This window comes from Bubalus bubalis, chromosome 9, assembly GCF_019923935.1.
Source record: "Bubalus bubalis isolate 160015118507 breed Murrah chromosome 9, NDDB_SH_1, whole genome shotgun sequence".
Lineage (NCBI taxonomy): Eukaryota > Metazoa > Chordata > Mammalia > Artiodactyla > Bovidae > Bubalus > Bubalus bubalis.
In genome coordinates, this window is record NC_059165.1 from 92991211 (window position 1) to 93013802 (window position 22592).

General features: G+C 59.4%; 1 protein-coding gene across 2 annotated transcripts in view; it reads right to left on the reverse strand.

Annotated features, from left to right (window-relative positions):
- Positions 1–347: 347 nt before the first annotated feature.
- The window catches only part of MLLT1 (MLLT1 super elongation complex subunit), a 69409-nt gene continuing 47164 nt past the window's right edge, over positions 348–22592 (reverse strand). The window contains exons 4-12 of one of the 2 annotated variants that reach the window (XM_025293309.3): positions 18692–18835; positions 15667–15792; positions 11529–12083; positions 7531–7618; positions 5983–6091; positions 3611–3710; positions 3316–3387; positions 3038–3109; positions 348–2833 (exon numbers count right to left, since the gene is read on the reverse strand). In XM_025293309.3, the coding sequence (XP_025149094.2) occupies positions 2705–2833; positions 3038–3109; positions 3316–3387; positions 3611–3710; positions 5983–6091; positions 7531–7618; positions 11529–12083; positions 15667–15792; positions 18692–18835 (1395 nt within the window). In that variant the 3' untranslated portion in view covers positions 348–2704. The remainder of the gene's footprint in view (positions 2834–3037; positions 3110–3315; positions 3388–3610; positions 3711–5982; positions 6092–7530; positions 7619–11528; positions 12084–15666; positions 15793–18691; positions 18836–22592) is intronic. The other variant, XM_025293310.3, reaches the window with a different exon arrangement.

The following is a 22592-nucleotide window of genomic DNA, read 5'->3' on the forward strand; positions in this document are numbered from 1 at the left end:
TCGCCGGTTTCTGGTAGCGCCATCTGTATCCTCTGGGATGCCAGCCTTGCTCACACTCCCTGCACCCACTCCTGGTGCCCACCTAGCTTGGCTCCAACCCCCTCTCCTCTTCCTGGTCATCCATCTGGAAACACTGAGACAGGGAGAGGAGAGAAGGGGCCCCATGGTACTTTGTGCCTCCACTCACCAACTCCACGACAGAGAGAACCAAGCAGACGCACAAAGCCCTACACGTAACTCTGCTTTCCCATCTGACTTTATTTCACTTTTTTTTCCCTATAAAACTCCTCCATAATTTCACAATTTAACAAAAAGAAAGTTTAAAATCCAGGACAGAAACAATCCTGTGACTTATTACAAACACAATTCTCCTTTATTCTTTTTATCCAGGAGTTGGTCTCAGGTTGATGAGTGTCCTAGTTCCTAGTGAGACACATTCTTTGTAAAAAAAAAAAAACAAAACAAAAAACAAAACAAAAACAAAAAACCCTTGTGGGTAAGAAAGGTATTCGATACCTTTTGCTTTCAGGCGTCGGTTTACATTTTGTTCAGGAGAGAGCAAAACACGGGGACTTGCACTGGGGGTAAGGGGGTTAACACTAAACACGCGGCCATCACAAAGTGCCGGCCCTTCCTATGGAAGTGTTCCCCAGAGCCCTGGTGGGCCCAGCTGCCAGGCAGCTGGGGCTGGGGTGGGGGAGCAGCTGGGAATGCCGTGGCCAGGGCCCTGGCTGCCTGGCACGTCCATCAGGTGGTTGCAGGGCCAGCACTGAGCCCAGAGTAGGTCCAGAGGACAGCACAGGGGCCTTCTGGCCAGAGGAGGTAACAGAAATGGGTTGGTGCTTCTGAAGGCCCTAGAAATCAGAGGCAGGGCCAGCTTCTGCTGCTGCTGCTAAGGGCAGACCCACGAGCCCAGCCTTCCTCTAGCTGCCTCCGGCGCAGAGCCCGGCTCCTGAGCAGACAGCTGCCCGAGTCACTGAGTCAGGAGCTCCTCGAGAAGGAAAACGACTAGCGCCCTTGGACTGAGGCTCCCACCCGTGACCCCAGCGGCCTCTGTGCACAGAGGGCCCGGCAGCTGCTGCCCTCAGGCCAGTCCCTTCTGTCCAATGTCTTAGTTTCCAGAGGAGAGGTGCCCCACTTCGGAGTATTGTTGGCCTGCCTGGGGAAACGGGTGGTGGCACGGAGCCTGCCACACGGGCGTGCCTTCTTGCTGATACCTTGAGGCAGTGGGGCTGGGAGAGATTCAGAGCAGATGGCGAGGCGTCACGGCGTTTTCCTCGGAAAGTTCTTGGGCCTCCCCAGGTCCTGGGGTCTCACCAGCAAGGCTGGCTTTTGGGGAAGCCTTGGAGGCGGGGCTCCTGAGGGAGTGTTGGGGGTCTGCCTGACAGACGAAATCGGAGTACTGACAATGCTCGGGGGCCACAGGGAAGGGGGTCTTGGCGCACCCCACGTGAGTACTCACGAACTGGGAAGAGAAGGGGCCATCCAACGGTGGTGGGAGAGGAGGTGAGCCCAGCTCTGGTCCAGGCCTCCTCTCCTGGAGCTGGTGGGGGCCAGAGGAGCCTGGAGTCGAGGTCTGGGAGAGCAGAGGCTGCACAAACAGGCCCCCAGGCCCAGGAGTTTCCCCACAAGGACGTTCCGGCTGGGGGTGGGGAGGAGCTGGCTTGGCCCTTGGAGAGTTTCAGGCGTGCGAGGCATTGGGTCTCTGGCCCTGGACTGGCACGACTCGCAGGGGTGGGAGGGCCCGCTGCCCACCGGGGCCCAGACATGAGGGGTTGGCTCTGAGTCCTGACGCTCCGCAAAACACTCCACAAACTATCCCGTCTTATTTGGCAAAAGCTCATTTTTTTTTTCAAAGTTTGAAGACTCGGTCAACAGAAGGAAGAGGATCCTATGGAAGGAGGAAGAGGACGAGCCCCGGGCCGGGGGCTGCTTCCGGAGATGGCGGCGCGTAGTGTTCACCGGCCGGGGGAAGGGAGAGGCGTCCTCCCTACCCCTGGAGGGGCCGGCTGGCGCTCCGGCTCGGCCTCCAGCCCGACAACAACACGACCAGTGGAGACATCTTAACCTACAAGTCCCGCCTTACACACCCCCCACCCCCCCAACGTGCACTGCTGCCACGGAAACACACATCTGGAACCCGCTCTGGTACCTACAGTGCAGACGTATATATATAATAGGGAGAGAACTATACAGCACGAGTCCCAGCACAGTGAGAGCCGCCACGGAACCGTGTCAGCTCACGGGAGGATGAGTGGGGCCCGTCCAGGTGCAGTGGGGGCCCTCTGAGGTCCTGGAGCACGGCGCATGTTCTGAACCGTTTGGAGAGGCTGGAGGCAGGGCCCCCGCTGCTCAGAGGGCCTGGGCAGTGAAGCTGTGCCACACGCCCCACCGTGGAGCCAGGCCCCCAACACAGGGCACGCTTCCTCCCATTCAGGAGTGAGGCCTGGTGCCGCCTCCAATACAAGCCGCTTTCCCAGGGGGGCCCAGGTGACAGCCCTGGGTGTCGGGGAGCAGCAGCGCCAGCCTGGCCCCCCTCTGCCCCAGGGCTCCCAATGAGGAAAGTGCAGCTGGCCATGTGGGCCAAGGACAGGGCGGTCACTAAGGCAGTGCTGCGGGCGGGTGAGTCGAGAGAAGGGGGAAGGCGGGGCCCGGACGTGGCCTCCCAGGACCCCAGGGATGCGGCCCGGCACCCGGCCCAGGGTCATGTGGCCACAGCCTCCAGGTAGCTCTGCAGCTTGCGCACGGTGGTCTCGTCCAGGGAGAAGAGGTCAAAGTCGAAGGTGGTGTTGGTGACGTTGAAGTGACCGGTCTCCTCGATCAGGTTCACGATCTGAAAAGAGGGGGCAGGGAGGCTTCATGGGCAGGATGCTGGGCTGGGGTGGCCCCCACCCCCAACCAGGCCCTCAGAGAAAAGCAGGCGGCTCCTGAGGGCTGCCTAAGGGGGTCCGCAGCTCGTGGGCCTGAAGGGCATCCCACCCAGGACTCCTCTGAGACCCATGCCCTTGGGAGTCTTGGGGCAGGACCTGTCCAGTACCTGCTGCAGCACGTTGCGCTCCCGCAGGGCCATCAGCCTCCGGTGCAGCTCCACCAGCTCATCAGTGTAGGCCTGGGGCAGAGGGGCACTCGGATGACCTGCCCCTCCCCTCCCGAGCCACATCCAGGCAGCTCCAGGCTGGCGCCCTCCACTACGACAGTCCCGTCTTGTCGTAACCCCACCCTGCCCCGGGTTCTGTGTCACAGGGGCCCAACAACCCCAGCCCCACCTGGTCGTAGGCCCCCACCGCCCCAGCCCCACCACTGCCCCAGCCCCACCTTGTCGTAGGTGCCCCTCTTGAGGATCTTCTCTGGCTTGCCACAGGGCTCCGGGCTCCGGCGGCCTGAAGCCTGTGGGGTGAACCCGTCAGTGTGAGTGCCAGCCTGTGCCCCCTTCCCCAGCCCCCATTGGGCCCACCCGTTGTCCCTCCTCTGGCCCTGGACCCGGCTGGAAGAGCAGCCCATCCCACTGGGAACTGAGAGGTGAGCTGACCTTCTACTGTGCCCCCAACCCTAAGCCTCAGAGACTTGGCAAATGCCAGGCCCAACCCTCAGCTGGCCTCCAGGAGGTTACCTTGCTGTTGGGTGGAGGTGGCTTTTTGGGTGGAGGGGGCTCCCGGCTAGGCAGGCAGGAGTCTCCGCTATTGTCGCTCTCGCTGTCACTGAAGCTCAACCTGAACGTGGAAACGACCCCATTAGGCTTCAGCCACCCAGAGCTCCGGGGAGGCAGTCCTGCCCAGCAGACCCCCAGTGAAGCTCTGGGGATGGACTCAGCCCCTCCCTGGGGCCAGGCCAGTACCCAGCGTTCCCCCTACAGGTCCGAAGACCCCCTCACCCAGCTCTAGGCAGCCACTGCCAACTTAACAGTAAAAAAAAATGTCTCTGAGCTGCAGTCAAAGAGCAAGGAACCCAGAGATCAGCATGCTTGCCCTGTGAGGCTCTGAGGTCCCCCTGGGTCTCTGGAGTCTCTGAGGTCAGAACTACAGGTGGATGGGCTCCACGCTCACTGCTGTGTGGGTGGAAGGGCCTGCAGGAGAGACATGGCCAGCGGCGGATGGTTCCACCTCAGCCTGACACCCCGGGAGAAAAGGGCACAGCGCCCTTTGTGCCCAAGTAGTGACCTCAGACGCCCATCCCCTCCTGGGGGGCTCCAGTCTGCACCCCTCCGTGGGGGGCACCCCCACGGAGGAAAGGGTGTGGCTGCCTGATGCCCCCAGCCAGCCTGCACCTGACAGCCGCTTCTCTTCGCTCACACCGCCCTCAGTCTGGACAGAAAGGCCTGACCCCCCAGTTCAGCTTTTCCAGAACCCCCCTTCCCCACAGCTCAGCATGGGGTGCAGACGGAGCCCCTCTCCAGCTCTTCTCCTCCCACTGCTCCTGGGTGGCCACGCACAGCACCCCTGGGCAGAATCCATCGGGTACGTGGTCACTCCTGCCTGCTGCCTCTCTCCTGCTGAGCTGGGCTTTGGCATAAAGGCAGGGCCAGAATGCTGGCCACAGCCTCGACCCTCAGGGGCTCCTGCCTCGTGCACCCCTAGGCCAGCCAGGCCTGCCTGTTTCCCTGGCTCCAGTCCTCTGTTCTCCTCACCACCTCCCCAGAGGCAGAGCACCAGGGTGAAGCAGACAGTCCATCTCCTCGTCGTCTGAGAGAACTGCTGGTGAGCATGCCCAGGAGTGGCCTGCCTGCCTTGTCTCTACCAGGCAGCGGTTGGGCACCAGCGTTAGGGTCCACAGGGCCCCTTTCCTGATGGACACAGTGCCCCAGGCAGCCCCATCCTGCTTTCCACCTGCACCCCTTCAACCCAGCAGGGAGAGGTCTTCTGACACTCGCTCAGGCCTGGCACTGCCACCTGAGCAGGCACACATTCACCAGCCCCTGAGCCCCCTACACCCAGTTCCAGCAGGATCCACACTTAGGATCCATACTCAGGATCCACATTTGGAATCCACACTCAGGGTCCACACTAAGGCCCGCACTCAGTCACCAGCACCACACTGCCCGTTTCCCTGGCTCCAGTCCTCTGCTCTCCTCACCACCTCCCCAGAGCAGAGCACCAGGGTGAAGCAGACAGTCCATCTCCTCATCACCTGAGAAGAACTTCTGGTGCGCGGGGACCGCTGCCACCAGTCCCATCCTGGGTGGGTCCCCATCCCGCCTCCCCTGCCTAGCTGAGCGCCATCCCCTACCGTCCTGCCCAGTAAGCCCAGTGAGCCCGGGCTCCTATAGCAGCCACTCCCACAGCCGCAGCCCCCAGGATGGCGGCTCTCATGAGCAGCACCAGCACAGAACATCAAGCACCTGCTGCTCACTGCCCTGCCTGCTGGGTGAGACCCAGTGACCAGCCCACCTTAGTAAGAGCCCCAGAGGCTAGAAGGGCTCAGCCTCATTGGATCAAAGGGCTGGACCCAGACTGAGCTGCTGACCCTGAGTCTGCCCAACCCCAAGGCCTCGGGCCAAGGGTGGCACAGACAGCAATCCTTGAGGTGGGCACACTCCCAGGCCCAGCAGTGTCCAGAGGAGGTGCCTCGGCTCACTCCACTTGGGTGGAAGGCCACATGGCCCTTCCCTAGGTTGGCAAGAGGCCACAGCTGCTCCCACCTGGGGTGTCTTTGGGTCCAAGGACAGTCCTCAGTGTGTCCTAGCCCAGTGCTGCGCACCTGGGGAAGGACCCCTGCCTGGCCCAAGAGCAGAGACACCAGGCCCCGCTGGCATACGCCTGAGCCCAGGTCAGGCTGCTAGGCACCATCTCGGCCCCCTTCTCAGATGATGACGGGACTCCTCCCTGAGTGTCTGGCCCCACCTCCACTCCGCAGCCACCCTCTCCAGCACTGGGATGAAGGAGGCCACCGCCAGGCCCCCCTCAACACCCAGGCACGGCTCCCCAGTGGGCTCTCTCTTCCCCACCCCGGTGCCCCCACGCCCACTCCTCCCCACTGGCCGGGCACCTGGAATCCCTCCCTGCATTCGTCTTGCCGGCGGCTTCCTCGCCTGACGAAGAGTCGTCCTCATCAGATTCCTCAGACTGCAGGTCCTCTACCATGGAGCGCAGGGGTCCTGGGGAGAGCCACGAGGGAAAAGGGGAGGAAGAGGGGAAGGGAGGGAAGGTGAGAGAAGGGGGTTCAGGGCCCTACCTGTGCCCAAGAGCCCCCTCCACCCCCAGGGCCACATAGTTTCTTGATGCCAGAACCCCTAGGCGCACCAACACAAACCCACCTCGGAGGTTCCTCTGGCCAGGTGGGGACTGCCGCCCATCTCCAAGCACTGCCCCTGTGGCCACCTCCTCCTTAAGGGACCCCTGGCTCCCCCTGCCCTTACCTTCCTGGCCTTGCTCACAGGCCTCCGGCCCCTGGCCTGAGACAGGCACGCGGGGCCCCTCCATTGCCAAGGGAAGGACAGCCCCCCTCTTCTCTGGGCGCTGGGATCAGAGCTCTGCCTGGAGGCAGCACAAACCAGCCCCGGCCAAGGAGGGCAAGATGGCCTGAGGTGTGGACCACACAACACCACCCCTGCCCACCCTCCGTGCCCCTACTCGAGCCTGCCCAGCCCCCTGGCAGCCCCCCTCAGCGGCTGGTAGCCCCCTCAAAGGCTCCCAGCCCACGGTCCTCCCCTTTCTCCAGAGACACTCAGTTTCAGTCCCCTACAGACGGCATCTTGGTTTATATTCCTGTTACCAAGGCAACAGAGGGACACAAAGCCCTCAATTACCTTGGTCACATGACCCCGTGTGGCAGGTTCCCCCTCCCTTCCCCATAGATAAGAACCCTTGGAGACAGTGTGGGCTTGGAGCACCCCATCCCCCAGCCCCCTCGGAACTGTGTCTTTATGTCAGCCCCCCACTCCAATATGCTCACCTCCCCCAGCACTCCCCCACCCTCAAAAAGGGCTCCGGGCCATGGAGGAAATCCTCAGTGTGATCCACCAGAAGTGCTTCCGGTGTGAGGGTGGGCAGGGGTTGGCTGGGCCACCTCCCCACAAGCACCCAGGAGGCCTGCAGGGACCAGGCTGCCAAGGGGGCCTGGGCTGGAGCCCTTGGCTGGCTGGGGGCAGCAGAGGCAAGGACCCTGAATCTGGTAGGACTGGAGAGGAGAGGCCTGGTAAGGGCAGGGCTCAGGTCAGAACGGAGCCCTTCACCACAGACCCAAAGCCCAGTTCAAAGCCCTGCCGTGCAGATGGACAAAGCTGAGGGCCCGGGAGAGGGACAGTCTGCGGGCAGGTGACCCAGGCCAGTTTGGAAGGCCCCGTGTGACAAACTGCACCCTAAAAGGAAGCCCTGGGGGCAAGCTCAGCGCAGGCTGGAGCCACCCTAGCTGCAGGTTTCTCCAGTTCTGGAGGCAGCTTTCAGACTGGGTGCGCATGAACAAGCCCCCAGCGAGGTAACAGCTTTGGGAAATTCCTCGTGAACCCCTTGCCTCCATAACAGGTCCAGTTCTCTGCTGGCCCCTGGGGAGGTCAGGGAGCCTGTCACCCCCACTGACTCCTTGCCCAGCACGCACCTTGGCTGTGGTTCTGAGACGGCTCAAAATCCGAATCTGAACTGGAGTCAGAGCTGGAGCTGGAATTGGATGGACTCGACTGGGCAGACTTCACCACATGGCAGGGCAGGGCGGGGCAGACAGGAAGAGAGAGAGGACAATAGTCAGCTTTCAGACTGAAGAGAAGAGAAGGAATGGATGGCCAAGCCCTTGGTGGCAGAGACAGCCAGGCAGAATGCACTGATGTGCACTCAACAGGTCACCAAGGTGCCAGCGCCCTCCAGACGTGGCCCCTCCCTGCCTCCTCCTCAGCTGCAAGACACAGCTGTCTGCATTCAAAACACAACCAAAGGCCTTTCTTATCTCCCTGAAGGACATTAAGTCTCCAGCCCTTGCCTGGTCCTCCTGCCTGCCTGGGCAGGAGGTCGGGGCCAAGGCAGGGGCTGGACAGCTTGTGTGGCTGTTCACGTGTGGGCCCTGCCCACTCCGGTGGGAGCACAGCTGGAAGGCTGAACAGGAAAGGGAGGTACCCCTCATCTCACAGCCCTGAGGCTGAGTAGTGACAAAAGCTGTCTCCTTGCCACTGGGTGCCCGAGGTGACAATGACCCACCATGTGGGTAGTGACATGGTGGACACGGTGAACTCGGGCGGCCCCACTGCACCCAGAGCCAGTCACACGCTCTCCTCCACCTCCTGTAGCCGGCCACTCAGACTCAGCCACCAGGGGGCAGTAAAAGCCCACACAGGGACTCCAGGCCCTGGAGACCAGGCGGTGAGAAACCTGCGGCCACGGCATCTCCCACTCCAGAGGCCCGCATGGCCAAGGGACCTCTGCGCATGAGCCAGGATGGGGCGGTGTCTGCACTGGGCCTTCGGGAGAGAGAAACCGACAGGCTACAGGGCAGCAGAGTACAAGCTGGGCCTGGGGTGGGGCCAGTCTGGGCTCTGCTGGGCAGAAGGGCAGAGTCCACTGCTCAGAAAGTCCGCCGGCACGGAGTGCCCACATGCCATGGGGAGATGTCTCAGGGAGCTGAGCAGCCTGGCACCTGGGAGGGGCCGGGAGGCAGGCAGAGGCGCCAGCAGCGTCTCCATGATCCTGGCTGAACCCCCAGAAAACCCAGCAGCGTCTCCTTGATCCTGGCTGAACCCTGGGAGATAAGACCCCCAGAGGGGAGTCCCAGCTCCAGGAGACCCAGGAAGGCACAATTCTCTCCTCTCAGCAGACCCAGAGAAGGAGTCGCTGTCCAGGGACGGACACTTACCGACTGAAGAGTGAAGGGTCCCCTCCCCTGGGGTCTGCCCCACCTAGCCTCCCAGAGCCACTGCCAACATCCCCCACGGGGACCTTCACACTAGTTCCTGGGGACCCTCTCCGGGAAACCAGCCCAGATGGCCAGTGTCTGCTGGGTGGAGGCACCACAGGCCAGCGTGAGCCCCAGCCCCCACCACGGACCTGAAGCCACACAGCCCTCCTGCACACAGACGCCTGAGTTCTTATTCTGGCTCGGGGTCCCCGCATCTGAGCCTGACTTTTCACCAACTGACCAAGGCCCCACCTTTAAGCCTCAGCTTCCCCATCTACCGAAGAGCTGCCCTGCTGGCCCTGCTAAGCATACAGAAGTCGAGGCAGGCTGGGGAGGGTGCAGGCTGGGGTAGGCCAGGCGGGCCCTTCAGCCACACACAGCCCTTTTCCTTCCACACGAATACAAGGGGTGGGATGCGCAAAGGGGGGCCTGGAAGTGGCTTCTGCCCCAAGAGCCTAATGGTTCCCAAGGGTCAGAGAGCCCTCAAGAGGCTGCTGTGAGCACTGCCGAGGCTCCAGGGCTCAGGACACACGGGGTGTCCAGAAGGACAGCAGAGGGCCTACTGTGCTCCCATACTCTGGGGCCCGTGACTGAAGGGACCCCATGGCCAAGGAGACCACAGAGGAGCAGCCGGAGGAGCTGGGGTCCTGGCCCAGCACACAGATGAGGAGCTGTGGCCCCTCTGCAGGCCAAGGGGGGAGACTTGGGTTCCATGCAGGGTCAGAGTTTTCCGGCAGTGACGCCATCAGCCTCCAGAGTGGGATGGCCTGAGATAGGCAAAGGAGGCTGGGGGGTGGGCTGGATCTGAAGGTCATCTCGCCTCCTTCACTGTGGACATTTGTCTCCCCAGGTCCCAGGTCAGGACGCGAGTCACCATCCAGCAGCCTCTGAGACCCCAGGAATCCTGCTGAAGGCCCAGGCCTCAGCTGCAGGATCTCAAACAGCCCGGACTCGTGGTCCACAAGTCTCTCAGCACAGCAGACCTGTCTCTTCAGCCAGGAGAAAACCCCAGGCTTCCGGAGCAATGCCAGCCTCAGGGCCCAGGCGGCCAAGGCTAGAGGGGCAGGTCTTCCACCCAGCCCACCTGAGCAGGTGGAGGGGGCAGCCCACAGTGGTGCAGGTGCTCAGGGCCACCACAGCAGGATGTCAGGGTGGGCACCCAGGGCCAGGGAGCCAACCCTCAGCCTGGGGACAGGGGAAGGAAGGCCTTCAGCTCTTCCCAGCACAGGTGCACCAGCCCTGGGCACAGAAGGCCTTGGTGGAAGGATTTGAGGTGGACGGGAGGGAAGGACACCCTGCCCAGAGCTCCAGTCTGTGCAGACAGAGGAGAAAGATGTCAGATGGGGCACCTGAAGAACCTCCAGCAGCAAGTGGGTGGACAGCCATGGACATCAGAGAGACATTCCGGGTCTTGTGCCCTTGAGTTCACTGGCAGACAGTCTCCTGGGCGCAAGAAGCACCGGGTGTACAAATCATCAGCCCCGTGTGTGTCCTCATCAGGCGGGATGCTCTGTTACCCCTGGGCCAAACTGTTACCCCCAGACACTTCCAACAAGGTGCCCCTGGAAGCCACACACTCAACATCAGTGCTGCTGACACAAACCACCTCTGCCTTCACCTCTGGGAACCACTTTCGAAGTCTCAGTGGAGCTCCGAGCAGCAATGCTGGAGGCAAAGCTTCTGCCTTTGAGAGTGAATGAGATGCTGGGAACCGTAAAAGGTCCTTAAGGGCTTGGGTTGGTGATATAAATGAGGGAGTCAATCACTCATTCATCCATCCATCTGTGCACCCATCCATCCATCCATCCATCCATTCAACCATCCATCCATCCATCCAACCAGCCAATCATCTACCCACTCCCACACACCCATCCCTCCATCCAACCAACCAACCATCCCTCCATCCAACCAACCAACCATCCAACCATTACCCATCCAATTATACTTTCATTCAACCATCCAACCAACCATCCATCCAACCAACTAACCATCCCTCCATCCAACCAACCAACCATCATCCATCCATCCATTCATTCATTCACCCAACCATACATCCAACTACCATCCATCCAGCCAAGTTCTTCTCTAACTACCCGAAGCCAAATAGCACACAGAGATGACATGGCCCTCCAAGGCCAAGCCTAACCAATCAACACCTGTCTCCCATCTCCTTTGTGGCTCAAGCTGTGTCTGATGGTGACCTTCAGAGCTGTATGAAAATGTTGCCACAGGAGGAACCCAGGACTTCTGGTTCCCAGATCAGAAAGTGGGATGAAAACACACACCGATACCATACCACTAGTGACGGAAGGGGGTGCCCTGACCAACTGAGGCTGTGGCACCCTGGGAAGGAGTCGATGGTGGGACACAGTCACTCACGGGTAGGTAAGTCCCTGCCCATGCAGGGGGCTGCCCAAAGGAGAGCTGTGAACCCAGGTACCAGGTGTCATGCTCTACCCAGACCCTGTGTCCCCATAGAGTTCTCACGAGGCGGTTGCATCACCCCCAATGGAAGAGGAAACTGAGGCTTGGCTCAACACGAAGGCTTGCCCAAAACTCCATGGAGCAAGTGGGAGCCCAGGGCCCTGCATCCCAACCCCCTTGTCACCTTCGAGTGGCTCAGAGCCAGCAGAGAGGACGAGAACAGGTTGGGTAACAGCAGAGACGAGGGCAGGGCAGGTGAGGGGAGAAGGGCGGGAAAGGAGTTGCCTCACCTCAGTCTTGAAGGAGGCCTCGTCCTCCGAGTTGGACTCCTCCACTTCCGGGGGCTTTTTGATCTCCCTGGACTCGTTCTCGGCCTTGACCTTCTCCCCTTTGGTGCTGCCCTTGTCCTTGGCCGGCTTTTTGTCCGAGAAGGAGGAAGACGAGGTGCGGGGCGAGGTGCTGGGGGCACTCCTCGACCCCTTGGAGCTGCTCTTCTTCTGCTTTTTGGCGCTGGGCTTGGGTGAGTCGGCAGTGGCCGGCCTCTTGCTGGAAGACTTGGGCGGGGGCGGTGGTGGGGGCCCGCCCTTGGGGGACATGCCCTCCAGTTTGGTCTCCTTCAGGGCCATCTTGGGCTCCTTGAATGCAGCCTTGGGCGGCGGGGCCTTCTCCTCCTTGGGTGGCCGGCCCTCGCCCAGCTTCCGCGCCGCGTCCTTGGCACTCCGGGCCTGCTCGCGCTCCGGCTCCTTGGAGGTGCCTCGGCTCTCTGAGTCCTTGCGCGGCCGCTCCCGGTGCTCCTTGGTCGCCTTGTGGGCCTTGCAGGCCTTGCTGCTCTCCTTGCTGGCATCCTGCAAGGCCGGGCAGGAGGGGGGACACGGTCACGCAGCATCTCGGGGCTGCCCTGCTCCGCCTCCCCCGACAGCTACAAAGTGTAATCCACCTGATTCAGACTCAGCTAGAGAAAATCTTCCATAAAGCTTTGAAAAAGTAAGGCAGCAGATGAGAGTTCTAAATGGAGCTGTCCCTTAAAGCTACTAGAAAGCGTCAGCAGATCATGGGCGGCTACAGGCTAAGACTCACCTGAGGGATTCAAGAAGCATGCAGGTGAGTCAGATACACACAGGCCAGCCACACCGACCACGCCCTTCAGGCACCTCAGGGAGTCAGAGGCTGCCAGGCATGGGGCTGGGGGCACCAGCAGGTGGGCCCCTTTCCTGTTCCCACCAGAGCCAGGTGCCTCCCCAGGTGGCCCCCACCCCGCCTGGACAGCCTGGGCCCGATGCACACCAGCACAGGGGCTCTTTGATCTCCCCTTGATCTCTACAGTCGCATTTACTAAGTGCCTACTGGGTTCCTGGGCGCTGTGCATGAGAATTGACTTCTAGAATCCAAGCCGCCTGGGCAGCTCTTCTAAACCACGTGTAATTCCAGGATCCCCACCTCAGAAATTCAGAGCGTTGAGGATGGAGCCTGAACTCTGGCGTCAATAAGCCAGGTCGGGGGCTCCCACTGGAAACAGAGGCGGCAAGCAGCCCTGAGCTGGGCCTACAGGAAGGTCAGGTCGGGGGGCTCCAAGCATGTGTATCTGTGCAGAGCACAACCACCGACCTCACCAGGTGACGGTGCAGGACAGGGAGGACAGTCAGGAAGTGTCCAATCCCCCCACCCTCAGGCAGCCGGGAGCCCCATCTGACACCGGCTGTGCCCACGACCTGTCCACACCGCATCAGCACCTGCCGCACGGCCACGGTTGCGGGACAGGCACCTGGACTCGGCCCCTGACCCCGGGGACAGGCACACGGCTGGACCAAGGCTCTCAGGACCCAAGCTCACCAGAAACCAAGAGCTACCAGAATGGAGGAGCGGCCTCCCTCTAGGAGCTCACCCCACATGCTGAGGGATTTAGGTGAGTCAGGGGAAGGCCCAGCAGCTGGGCCTCTGCTTCCTGTGCTAACAGCCCTGGGAGCAGCCACAGAACCCTCTCCACAGAGAGCCCAGAGACAGTACAGCCTAGCCACCTGCAATCTACTTGAGTCCCACACTAGCACCAGCGGCTCAGGGGCAGGCCCACGGGGCCATGGGGCCCCCGTGCCTCCTAGAGAGAAATCGGCCCCTGTGCCCCTCATGTCACCATGGTCGTAGGAAGAGGTACTCACAACACGAGCCTCCCTTCAGAAGCCTGTCTGAAGGGGTACCCCTGGGGGACTGGCTGTGGAATGGGGCCTGTCTCGGGGTTCCACTCCCAGCAAGCAGCTCCCCCAAGGAGGGAGGCAAGAAACAGAGACCCCTGCACAACTCGGGCCTATTCCTGCAGTGTCCACGCGCCTGCCTGGGCCCCCAGACCCCAGCCCCGAGACATGGAGTGGAGTCCCCCAAAGGGCAGGTCCACCAAGAGCCCCCCAGCCCCAGTCAGCAGAGCCTCCCCACCATCCAGGGTCTGCCCACCTAGCAGGGGCCTCAGAGCGTCGCCTCCTCAGCTGGAGCTCAGTAGAGGCTCCTGGGAGGACAGGCTCTCTGAAGTCACACACTAAGTCTGGAGCATGACGCAAAAGTTCCTGGGGTGAAACCCACCACAGTCGTGTCCTCAAAGCCAGCAAGGACCCCAAATGGCTAAGAGATTAGTTCTGGAGAAACAAAGGCCCACTGGACCAACTGGCCGACATTGGACAAGGAGAAGTGAGGTGCCTGAAGCTACAGGTGCCCTGCAGTGGGCCCTGTTCCTCTCCCAGGAGGCTCTAGGCTCCCCTCCGGGTGGGCTATGGGCAGGAACAGGACCACCAGGGACCAATCTACCTGAGGCCACAACAGCCAGACTCCCCATTGGCCCCGGGGCACTACAAGGGCCCATGCCATGCCTCCCATCCCCCAGCCTTTCCGCCAGTCAGCCCACAGGTCTGGACAGCAGGCAGCCCGTCTGAGGGAAGTGCCAGGGCCTCTGTAGCCGCAGGAAAGGACGATGATTCAGAGGGCAGGACTGAGAGAGTCTGTTGGAGAGCTATAGGCAGCAACCTTCGCAGGGACCCCCCTGAGCTGCAGCACCTGGGGCTGCAGGAAGACGCTGGACTGGGCAGGGTGGAGACGCAGACCCCAGCCTGCAGGCCCCCAGAGCACAGCAGGTGCAACTACCGGTATAAGGGCCCCAGGGGTCTCAAAGACCTCAACAAGAGATGCTGCCAGCAGCCCCTGCTAGGCAGGCCACTGTGGTGTCCTCAATACCCAGAGGGCACTTCCTAGGGGACTTGCAAGTGACATGCCAGAAAGAGATGGCAATTCCCGCACTTCCCACTCTGCACAGACCTCTAAACAACTGTGGGTGACTGAGACAGAAGCTGCCAAGATCGTGAGTAAGAATTTTTTTTCCATATAAGTCCCATGAGGTTCAGGGTAGGACCACAGATGCCAGTATGGGGAAGACCCCGGACCCACACTACATACTTGGAGATTCTGGCCTCACATGTCCCGGGGGCTTAAGTCAGACAGATCTGAAGATTCAGAGACCTAGTGGCCTTGTGGAAAGTGCCAAGAAGACCTCGCCCAGGTGACAGGCCCTCCACCAAGGCTGCTGATGAGCATCAGGCTGTAAGTTGGCCTGAGAGCTCGACCTGTCCCGCCTTGGGTGCCCCAGGCCCCCGACACCCAAGCACGAGTGGAGCAAAAAACCTGCCAAGATGAGAAGTGAATAAACTTTCAGGGTGGGTGGTAGTGAATGATTGGCAGCTGCCCTAAGAGCCAGGCGGAACTCGGTCTTAGGGACACAGCTGTGTCAGGTGGCTGCGGGACAAGACGCATACTTGGGAACTTCTGCGTCCACCGCGATACCAGCCCGAGGGCTCGAGGCCATGCTGTGATAGTTCAGAGAGGGAGGTGTCGGGAGGACAGAGCACCCCCTGCCTGACCAGCTGAAAGAAGATGATGAAACATTTCTTCTTTGGGCAAATAGCGTGCTTGCCCACATGGTTCCACCTGGCCCTTCCCCCAAGTAAGCTCTCTGCAGACAGCTGCTGACAAAGCAGAAAGCGGAGCCTAGAGCAGCCAAGGGAGGGGCGCCCAGCCGCATGGAGAGGGTGTCCGAGCTGCGCTAGGGAGCAGCAATGGACGCACTTGGTCCACGGCCCCCAGCACACGAGCCTCTCACGGTCTGTCCCAGTGGTCCTAGGCCCTCTGACTCAGTGGCAGGAAGAATAGGGCAGGCTCTTTGGCCTCAAGAGGAACAGACAAAAGCCTGCGATCACTTGGCTGTCCATGAGGTCAAGAGGGCCAGCCTCCTGACCAAGGGGCAGGGCAGCCAGGCGGGCAGAGATGAGCTCCGAGAGGAGGCCAAGGGAGCGAGTCCGGGGATGGAAGGTCCAGCTCTGACGCGGGGCGCCCTGAGCCGGGACTCACCGCCGGGCCCCAGCGCGCCCCCAGGACTGGGCCTGCCGCCTCACTAACCTTGGAGCCGTGGGACGGTTTGGTCTTCTTGGGGTCAGAGAAGGCAGAGAGTGGAATTGTGGGTAACATGGGGTAGTCGGGGCTGGGCCTGGACACCGTTTCTGCTCCTTCAGGAATTACCATCACCTAGTGATAAAGAAGAGACAGATGTTATCAATGGGCAAGGAGGCAGACTGGAAATCCCGTCGCCAAGAGGAAGCCTGCTGTGGAAGCTTCCCTCTGGGAGGGGCCGGGTGCTGAGCACTGGAGCCAAGCGGGCTGGGCAGAGAGCGAAGAAGCCAGGTCCCAGGAAGGCTGAGTGTGGCAGGCCTGAGGGCCAGCTGGAAGATGCGGAGCGTGCAAAGGAGCACGAGGAGGAGTCGAAGCCAAGCTGCCCCACACAAGGCAGGGAAGACAAACCAGAAGCACGGCTGGGACAGATGGAAAGCCAGCCAGACGCCCAGAGCAGGCAGCGTGGTGGAAGCAGCACCCAGCTCCTGGGTGCCGACTCCCTCTCCAGCCTCAGGCGGGTGAGCTGGACAGACAGGGGGCGCATGGCCAGGCTGGAGGAGGGAGGGCCAGAGTGCCGCCGGGAGGGGCTCCAGCCAGGCTCCTGTGGCCCCAGCCGAAGTGGGAGAAGGCTGCGGGCACGTTCTCAAAATACTGACAAGAGCGAGCTGATACTGCCAGCGGCCAGCCACTCAGAGGGAGCCTTCCAGATGGTGATGAGCCAGAACAGAAGAATAAAGTACACAAGATGATGAAAAAGAAAGCATTCAGCTTGGTAGAACAGGCACCGTGAACAACTCTGAGAACCCGTGGTTCCCCAACGAACCCCAGCTTTCATCTGAGGAGGCGGAGGTCACACCCGGCCACAGCCGTGGGGACGCTGGGTTGAAAGGAGGTGGTGGGGCCTGAGGTGGCACTGCTCATCAGAGCCTGTCTGACCACAGCGCTCTGAAGCGGGTTCCCAGAACACGTCGGCCCCGCCAGGCACCCAGGGATCATGCCCTCAGGGGCCCGCACACACGAAGGCCACTCGGACGTGACTGAGTGGGCAGCCCAGGAGGACAGCAGGGCCATGGGGGGCCTCGGTTTGTTCCCTCACAGCCCTTCTCCTCCTTTCATTACATCTCCTATCCCTTCAGAGGAAGGTCCTAGGCTGACCCGGTCCCAGGACACGCGTGACTGCCTCCCGCGTCCTTGCCCTGCGGTGAGCACGTGGCTCCAAAAGAACCCATCTCATCGCCTGCTGCTGAAGGAGCCTCTACTTCTGTGCAGCTCAACTGCCGACGGGGCCAAGCATGAGACACACCGCTGGAGGCCAGGCGACCACCCGGCCAGGCAGAAGTGGCTCAGGTCACTGCTGAGGCCGACTAAGTGTCACGCAAGGAGCAACAGGGCTCACGGGACCCTGGGGAAGGGGCTGCACAGAGCAGGCCTCGTGGCTCACAGACAACTCGCTCCTCCAGTTCTTCCAGCACCGATGTGGACATCAACACAGGCAGCCTCCGGGGCTACCTGCCACCAGAGGGGAAAGGCGGTCCATCTGGGAAGCAGTGCCCCAACACAGCGAACAGGGACTGGGACTCCGGACTCGGGAGCCACAGTCCCCTGGAGGTCTTGGGTGGCTCGTAAGAACAGACAGCACTGCTCTGCCATCAGCCTGGAGCCTGAAGCCCACAGCCCCAAAGGGCGAGAAATTCCTGGGCAGCCGTCCAGCTCTCCAGGCAGCACCCCCAGGGCGAGGACAGCACTGGGCGGTGCAGCACGCAGCCGCGGCCTCACTCCCTGCTGGCACCTCCTCCCCCGCCTCCCGCCCTCTGGTTTTATGTGTTTGGATGCTGCTCACTGAGCCTTCATCTCCGCAGAGCAAACACCCTCCGTGGGCAGCCAGGGGCTCAGTGCTGCGTCCTGGGCCCTGAGAGGCCCATAGACACTCTGTGCGGCTGCCTCCCAGAAAGCGGTGACCACACAACCTTGGGGGAGCACCCAGGAACCACTGGGGAAATACTCTGGAAAGCATCTGGCAGCGACGCCAAAGTAGGGAGGCAGAGCTGGGGAGGACTGCTGCGCCTGCCAACTCCAGAGCCGACATCTGTGTAAGGCAGCCCCCACCCCGCTCCGTGACCGGACTTCGTCAGCCGTCACGCGCAAGATTAGGGTCACACACTCATCTTTTATTAAGGACACAGCAGACCTTAATCACACATCCTGCAATGAAAAAGTGATTCTTTCATATTGTTTAAAAAGTTTATAAAAAGACTCAACTGAGTTAAGTGAACAGGAAAAAAGGACTGTTCCCAAGAGCCAAAGAAAGCCAAGCTAAAGGCACACACTGAGGAGGTGGGCCTGCCCTCACCACACACACACACACAGGCTGTCACACCCCCAGCCCGACTCCTCCATGCCAGGCACAGCATGTCTGGTGTGCTCAGCCCACATCCCCCACCTGGCACGGTCCAGCACCACCCCCCCACCAAGTGGGCACCCCATGCTGCTCTCCAAGAGCCCTGACACCATACCGGGACTGCTTGCACACAACTCCCTACAGAGAACTCCCCCTGCCACCACACTGGATCGCTGGCACACAACTCCCCACAGAGACCTAAGTTCTGAGAGCCGACACTCTGACCAGGCCCGGGTCACAAGGACACACCCCCAGAAGCCTCCATCAGCAGGGAACCCCCCAGATGACGCAGCCTCTGAGTGGCCTTGCCAATCCGGTTAAAAACTGGCTCCAGCTCCATGCCAGGCTGGGAGACTGGCCTCACACCACCTCCTGCCTCCACCCACCTCTGTGAAGGAAGATGCTAATTACCCACAGCAACAAAAAGCTTCGGGATAACTAAAGACTAGTCAGTCATTTGCAACAGACAACGCCCTGGTACAGGCTAGGGATGCCTGGGTCCTCTCCAAAGCTGCCGGGTGCCGCCTGTACTACCTGCCCCTGAGGGTCTCGGGCGCCCGACCACATGCTGGGAAGCCCCGGGTGCCCCAGCACTATCAGGGGCCATGTCAGGACCATGGGGAGTGGCGCACTCACCCCGCCGGCCATCAGGAGCTTGTACCGGAACTCCACGGTGGGGTTGTTGAATGTGAGCTTCTCGCAGCGCAGGTGGTTGACGGGCGGGTTGCCCTCCAGGTTCAGGAATAGATCGTAGGTGAAGCAAACCTTCCTCGGCTCCTCCTTGAACAGAGAAAACAAGGAAGTCCGTTTGGTGGGGTAGGAGGTAGGGACAGCCAGGGGCAGGTGGACATGCTCCCTACCTTCTCTCCCCTCAGACCCTCGTCCGCTCGTCTGTATGTGTCTGCCCATCAACCTGCTTACCCAAAATAAATTAACAGACTATTTGCAGAAGACCCAGCAAAGCAGGCTCCATGAAAGAAATAAAGATCTGGGTGACGGTCTCAGCTGGTTAGTGAAGCAGTCAATCCTGCCGACGGTGGCCCCAGCCCCACACACACGCCCCTCAACCCTCACAGTGCTCGGCCCACAGACGGGGAAGGTGCTCCAAGACGCACAGGCAGGAAGCAATGATGCCGAGCCTGGCCAGGATCCTATAGCCTCACCTGCAAGGCCCTTTCCTGGAAGGGAAATTTCTCCAAAGACATAAAAGTGGCCAACAAGCACATGGGAGGCCACTTTACACCATTAGCCATCAGGGAGATACAAACCAAAACCACAGGATTCTGCTCCACCCCTATGAGGACGGCGATCATTTTTTTTTTTCTACATTTTTATTTTTTTTTAATTTATTATTTTTTTTTTTTTTACTTTACAATATTGTATTGGTTTTGCCATACATCAACATGCATCCGCCACGGGTGTACACGTGTTCCCCATCCTGAACCTCCCTCCCACCTCCCTCCCCACCATCCCTCTGGGTCATCACAGCGCACCAGCCCCAAGCTTCCTGTATCCTGCATCAAACCTGAACTGGCAATTCGTTTCTTATATGATATTATACATGTTTCAACACCATCCTCCCAAATCATCCCCCCCTCACCCTCCCCCCCAGAGTCAAGAAGACTGTTCTATATCTATACATCTGTGTCTCTTTTGCTGTCTCGCATACAGGATTGTCGTTACCATCTTTCTAAATTCCATATATATGCGTTAGTATACTGTATTGGTGTTTTTCTTTCTGGCTTACTTCACTCTGTATAAGAGGCTCCAGTTTCATCCACCTCATTAGAACTGATTCAAATGTATTCTTTTTAATGGCTGAGTAATACTCCATTGTGTATATGTACCACAGCTTTCTTATCCATTCATCTGCCGATGGGCATCTAGGTTGCTTCCATGTCCTGGCTATTACAAACAGTGCTGCGATGAACATTGGGGTACACGTGTCTCTTTCAATTCTGGTTTCCTCGGTGTGTATGCCCAGCAGTGGGATTGCTGAGTCGTATGGCAGTTATACTTCCAGTTTTTCAAGGAATCTCCACACTGTTCTCCATAGTGGCTGTACTAGTTTGCATTCCCACCAACAGTGTAAGAGGGTTCCCTTTTCTCCACATCCTCTCCAGCATTTATTGCTTATAGACTTTTGGATTGCAGCCATTCTGACTGGCGTGAAATGGTACCTACCTCATTGTGGTTTTGATTTGCATTTCTCTGATAAATGAGTGATGTTGAGCACCTTTTCATGTGTTTGTTAGCCATCTGTATGTCTTCTTTGGAGAAATGTCTATTTAGTTCTTTGGCCCATTTTTTGATTGGGTCGTTTATTTTTCTGGAATTGAGCTGCAGGAGTTGCTTGTATATTTTTGAGATTAGTTGTTTGTCAGTTGCTTCATTTGCTATTATTTTCTCCCATTCTGAAGGCTGTCTTTTCACCTTGCTTATAGTTTCTTTTGTTGTGTAGAAGCTTTTAATTTTAATTAGATCCCATTTGTTTATTTTTGCTTTTATTTCCAATATTCTGGGAGGTGGGTCATAGAGGATCAAAAAAGGAAAATAGGGACTTTCTTGGCAGTCCAGTGGTTGAAACTGTGTGCTTCCAATGCAGGGGATGCAGGTCTGATCCCTGAGTGGGGAACTAAGATCCCACAGGCCACGCCAAGATTTAAAAACTAATAATAAAATTTTTTAATTAAAAAAAAAAATGAAAATAACAAGTGTTGGCGAGGAAGTGGAGAAGCCCAGAGGGCACTGCCAGCAGGAATGTAACACAGTGCTTCTTTTGGAAAAGTGGACGAGAGTCCCTCAGAATGTTAAATAGAGAGTAACTACATGACCCACCGGTCTCCTCTGGATGTTTACCCGACAGAAATAAAAACACACATTCACATAAAAGCTTGTAAGCTGATGTCCATGGAAGCATCACTTGCTATCGTCACGAAGTGGACACAACCCCAGCATCCACCAGCAGGTGGCTGGATAGATGTATTGGGATCCGGCAGCACAGTGGGACGGCATCTGGCCAAGGAAAAGAACCAAGCGCTGACACGTGTCGAGACAGGGATGGGCCTCAACACCACCATGCTCAGGGGGAAGGCCATGCTGGATACAGTTCCATGTGCATGAATCGTCCAGAACAGACAAGTAAGCCCAGAGACGAGAGTGGCAGTGGCGGGAGGTGGCGGGAGCGGGGGGGGATGTGGAAGCTGCCGGCCACTAGGGAAGAGGTTTCTTTCTGGTATGATGAGACTGCTCTGGAACTAGAAAACTGTTATGACGACATAACACGGTGAATATACTCAAAACTACCAACTTTGTGTGCTTTAAAAGGTGAATTTTCTGGCATGTGAATCACACCCTGAATGTTTAAAGTACTGTCTGCGGGAGAGAAGCAAGCAGGAGTCTGAGGAACCAGCGGAGGCTTCTCAGCAGTTGAGAGGAGGTGAGCAAGGAGGGCAGAGGGGTGATGGCTGAAGGAGGAGGGCAGGGCAGCCAAGCCATCGCGCCAGCATCCCTGGGCCCAGCATCTCCTGGGTCTGCCTCCTTTCACCCCTTCCTGCCGCCACAGCACACCAGGACCCCAGCCACCCTGCCATCCCTGGGCTGGCAGCACGAGGTGAGCCTGGTGACCAGGTGATGCTGGGGTGGGGAGAGGCATGGCTGGCTATGTGGGGGCAGGCTTCTTAGCAAAGGGGGCAAGAATGAGGTTCCGCAATTGCACGTGGATGATTCTGCCCCCCAGTCCAGGCCACAGAGGTAGAAGGTGCACTTGCCACATGACTGCTGGGGGCTGCGGGCCCTGCCCTCCAGGAGCTGCCAGTCTGGTGAGGAGACCAGCAAACAGGCCTTCTCAAACCACACCAGGGCACTGAGGTGACCCCAACCTGGCCTCTCCCCTGGCAGCCCTTCTCCCCTGACCTGGCCAGCTCCCTTGCAGGAAGAGTGGGTTCCTACCCCAACCACCTACACCAGACTTAGAAATCGGTCCCCTGCCTGAAGTGGACACGTGACCTAATCTGGGATGATGAGATAAGGGGAGGTCCACCGAGGAGGGCTTCCCCCCAGGTCAGAAATGACACGGCGAAGAGAATGTCTCAGCGTGTTTCGACATCTCTCCTCTTCCTGACCACCTGAGACGGCACACCTGAAGGCTAGCACCAGCCACAGGACAGGCATGGAGGGAAGTGAGAGCGTCACAGACAGGAGCCCCAGCCCCACGGAGCCGCTCGCCCCTTCCTGGGTAAGGCTGTGCTCCTAAGCCTTGACTTCCTCCCCAGCAACATGGGGAGGATGAACTACAGCCACAGCGCCCAGCTCCGCACCACCCAGAAATGAAACTGCTATCTTCCCAGGAAGAGGCTTGCTGACGGCACATGGAGACACGGGACCTATAGCCACAGGATCCCCTGGGGGCGGGGATAAGGCTTCCAGGGGTGCTCCCCAGCTCCACCCACTGCCAAACTTGGCTCCCGAGGCTCAGCCCAGGCCTTCCCCTTGCCTCTGCCCTCTTTGGTGACTCCTACCACACACACACGGAGTT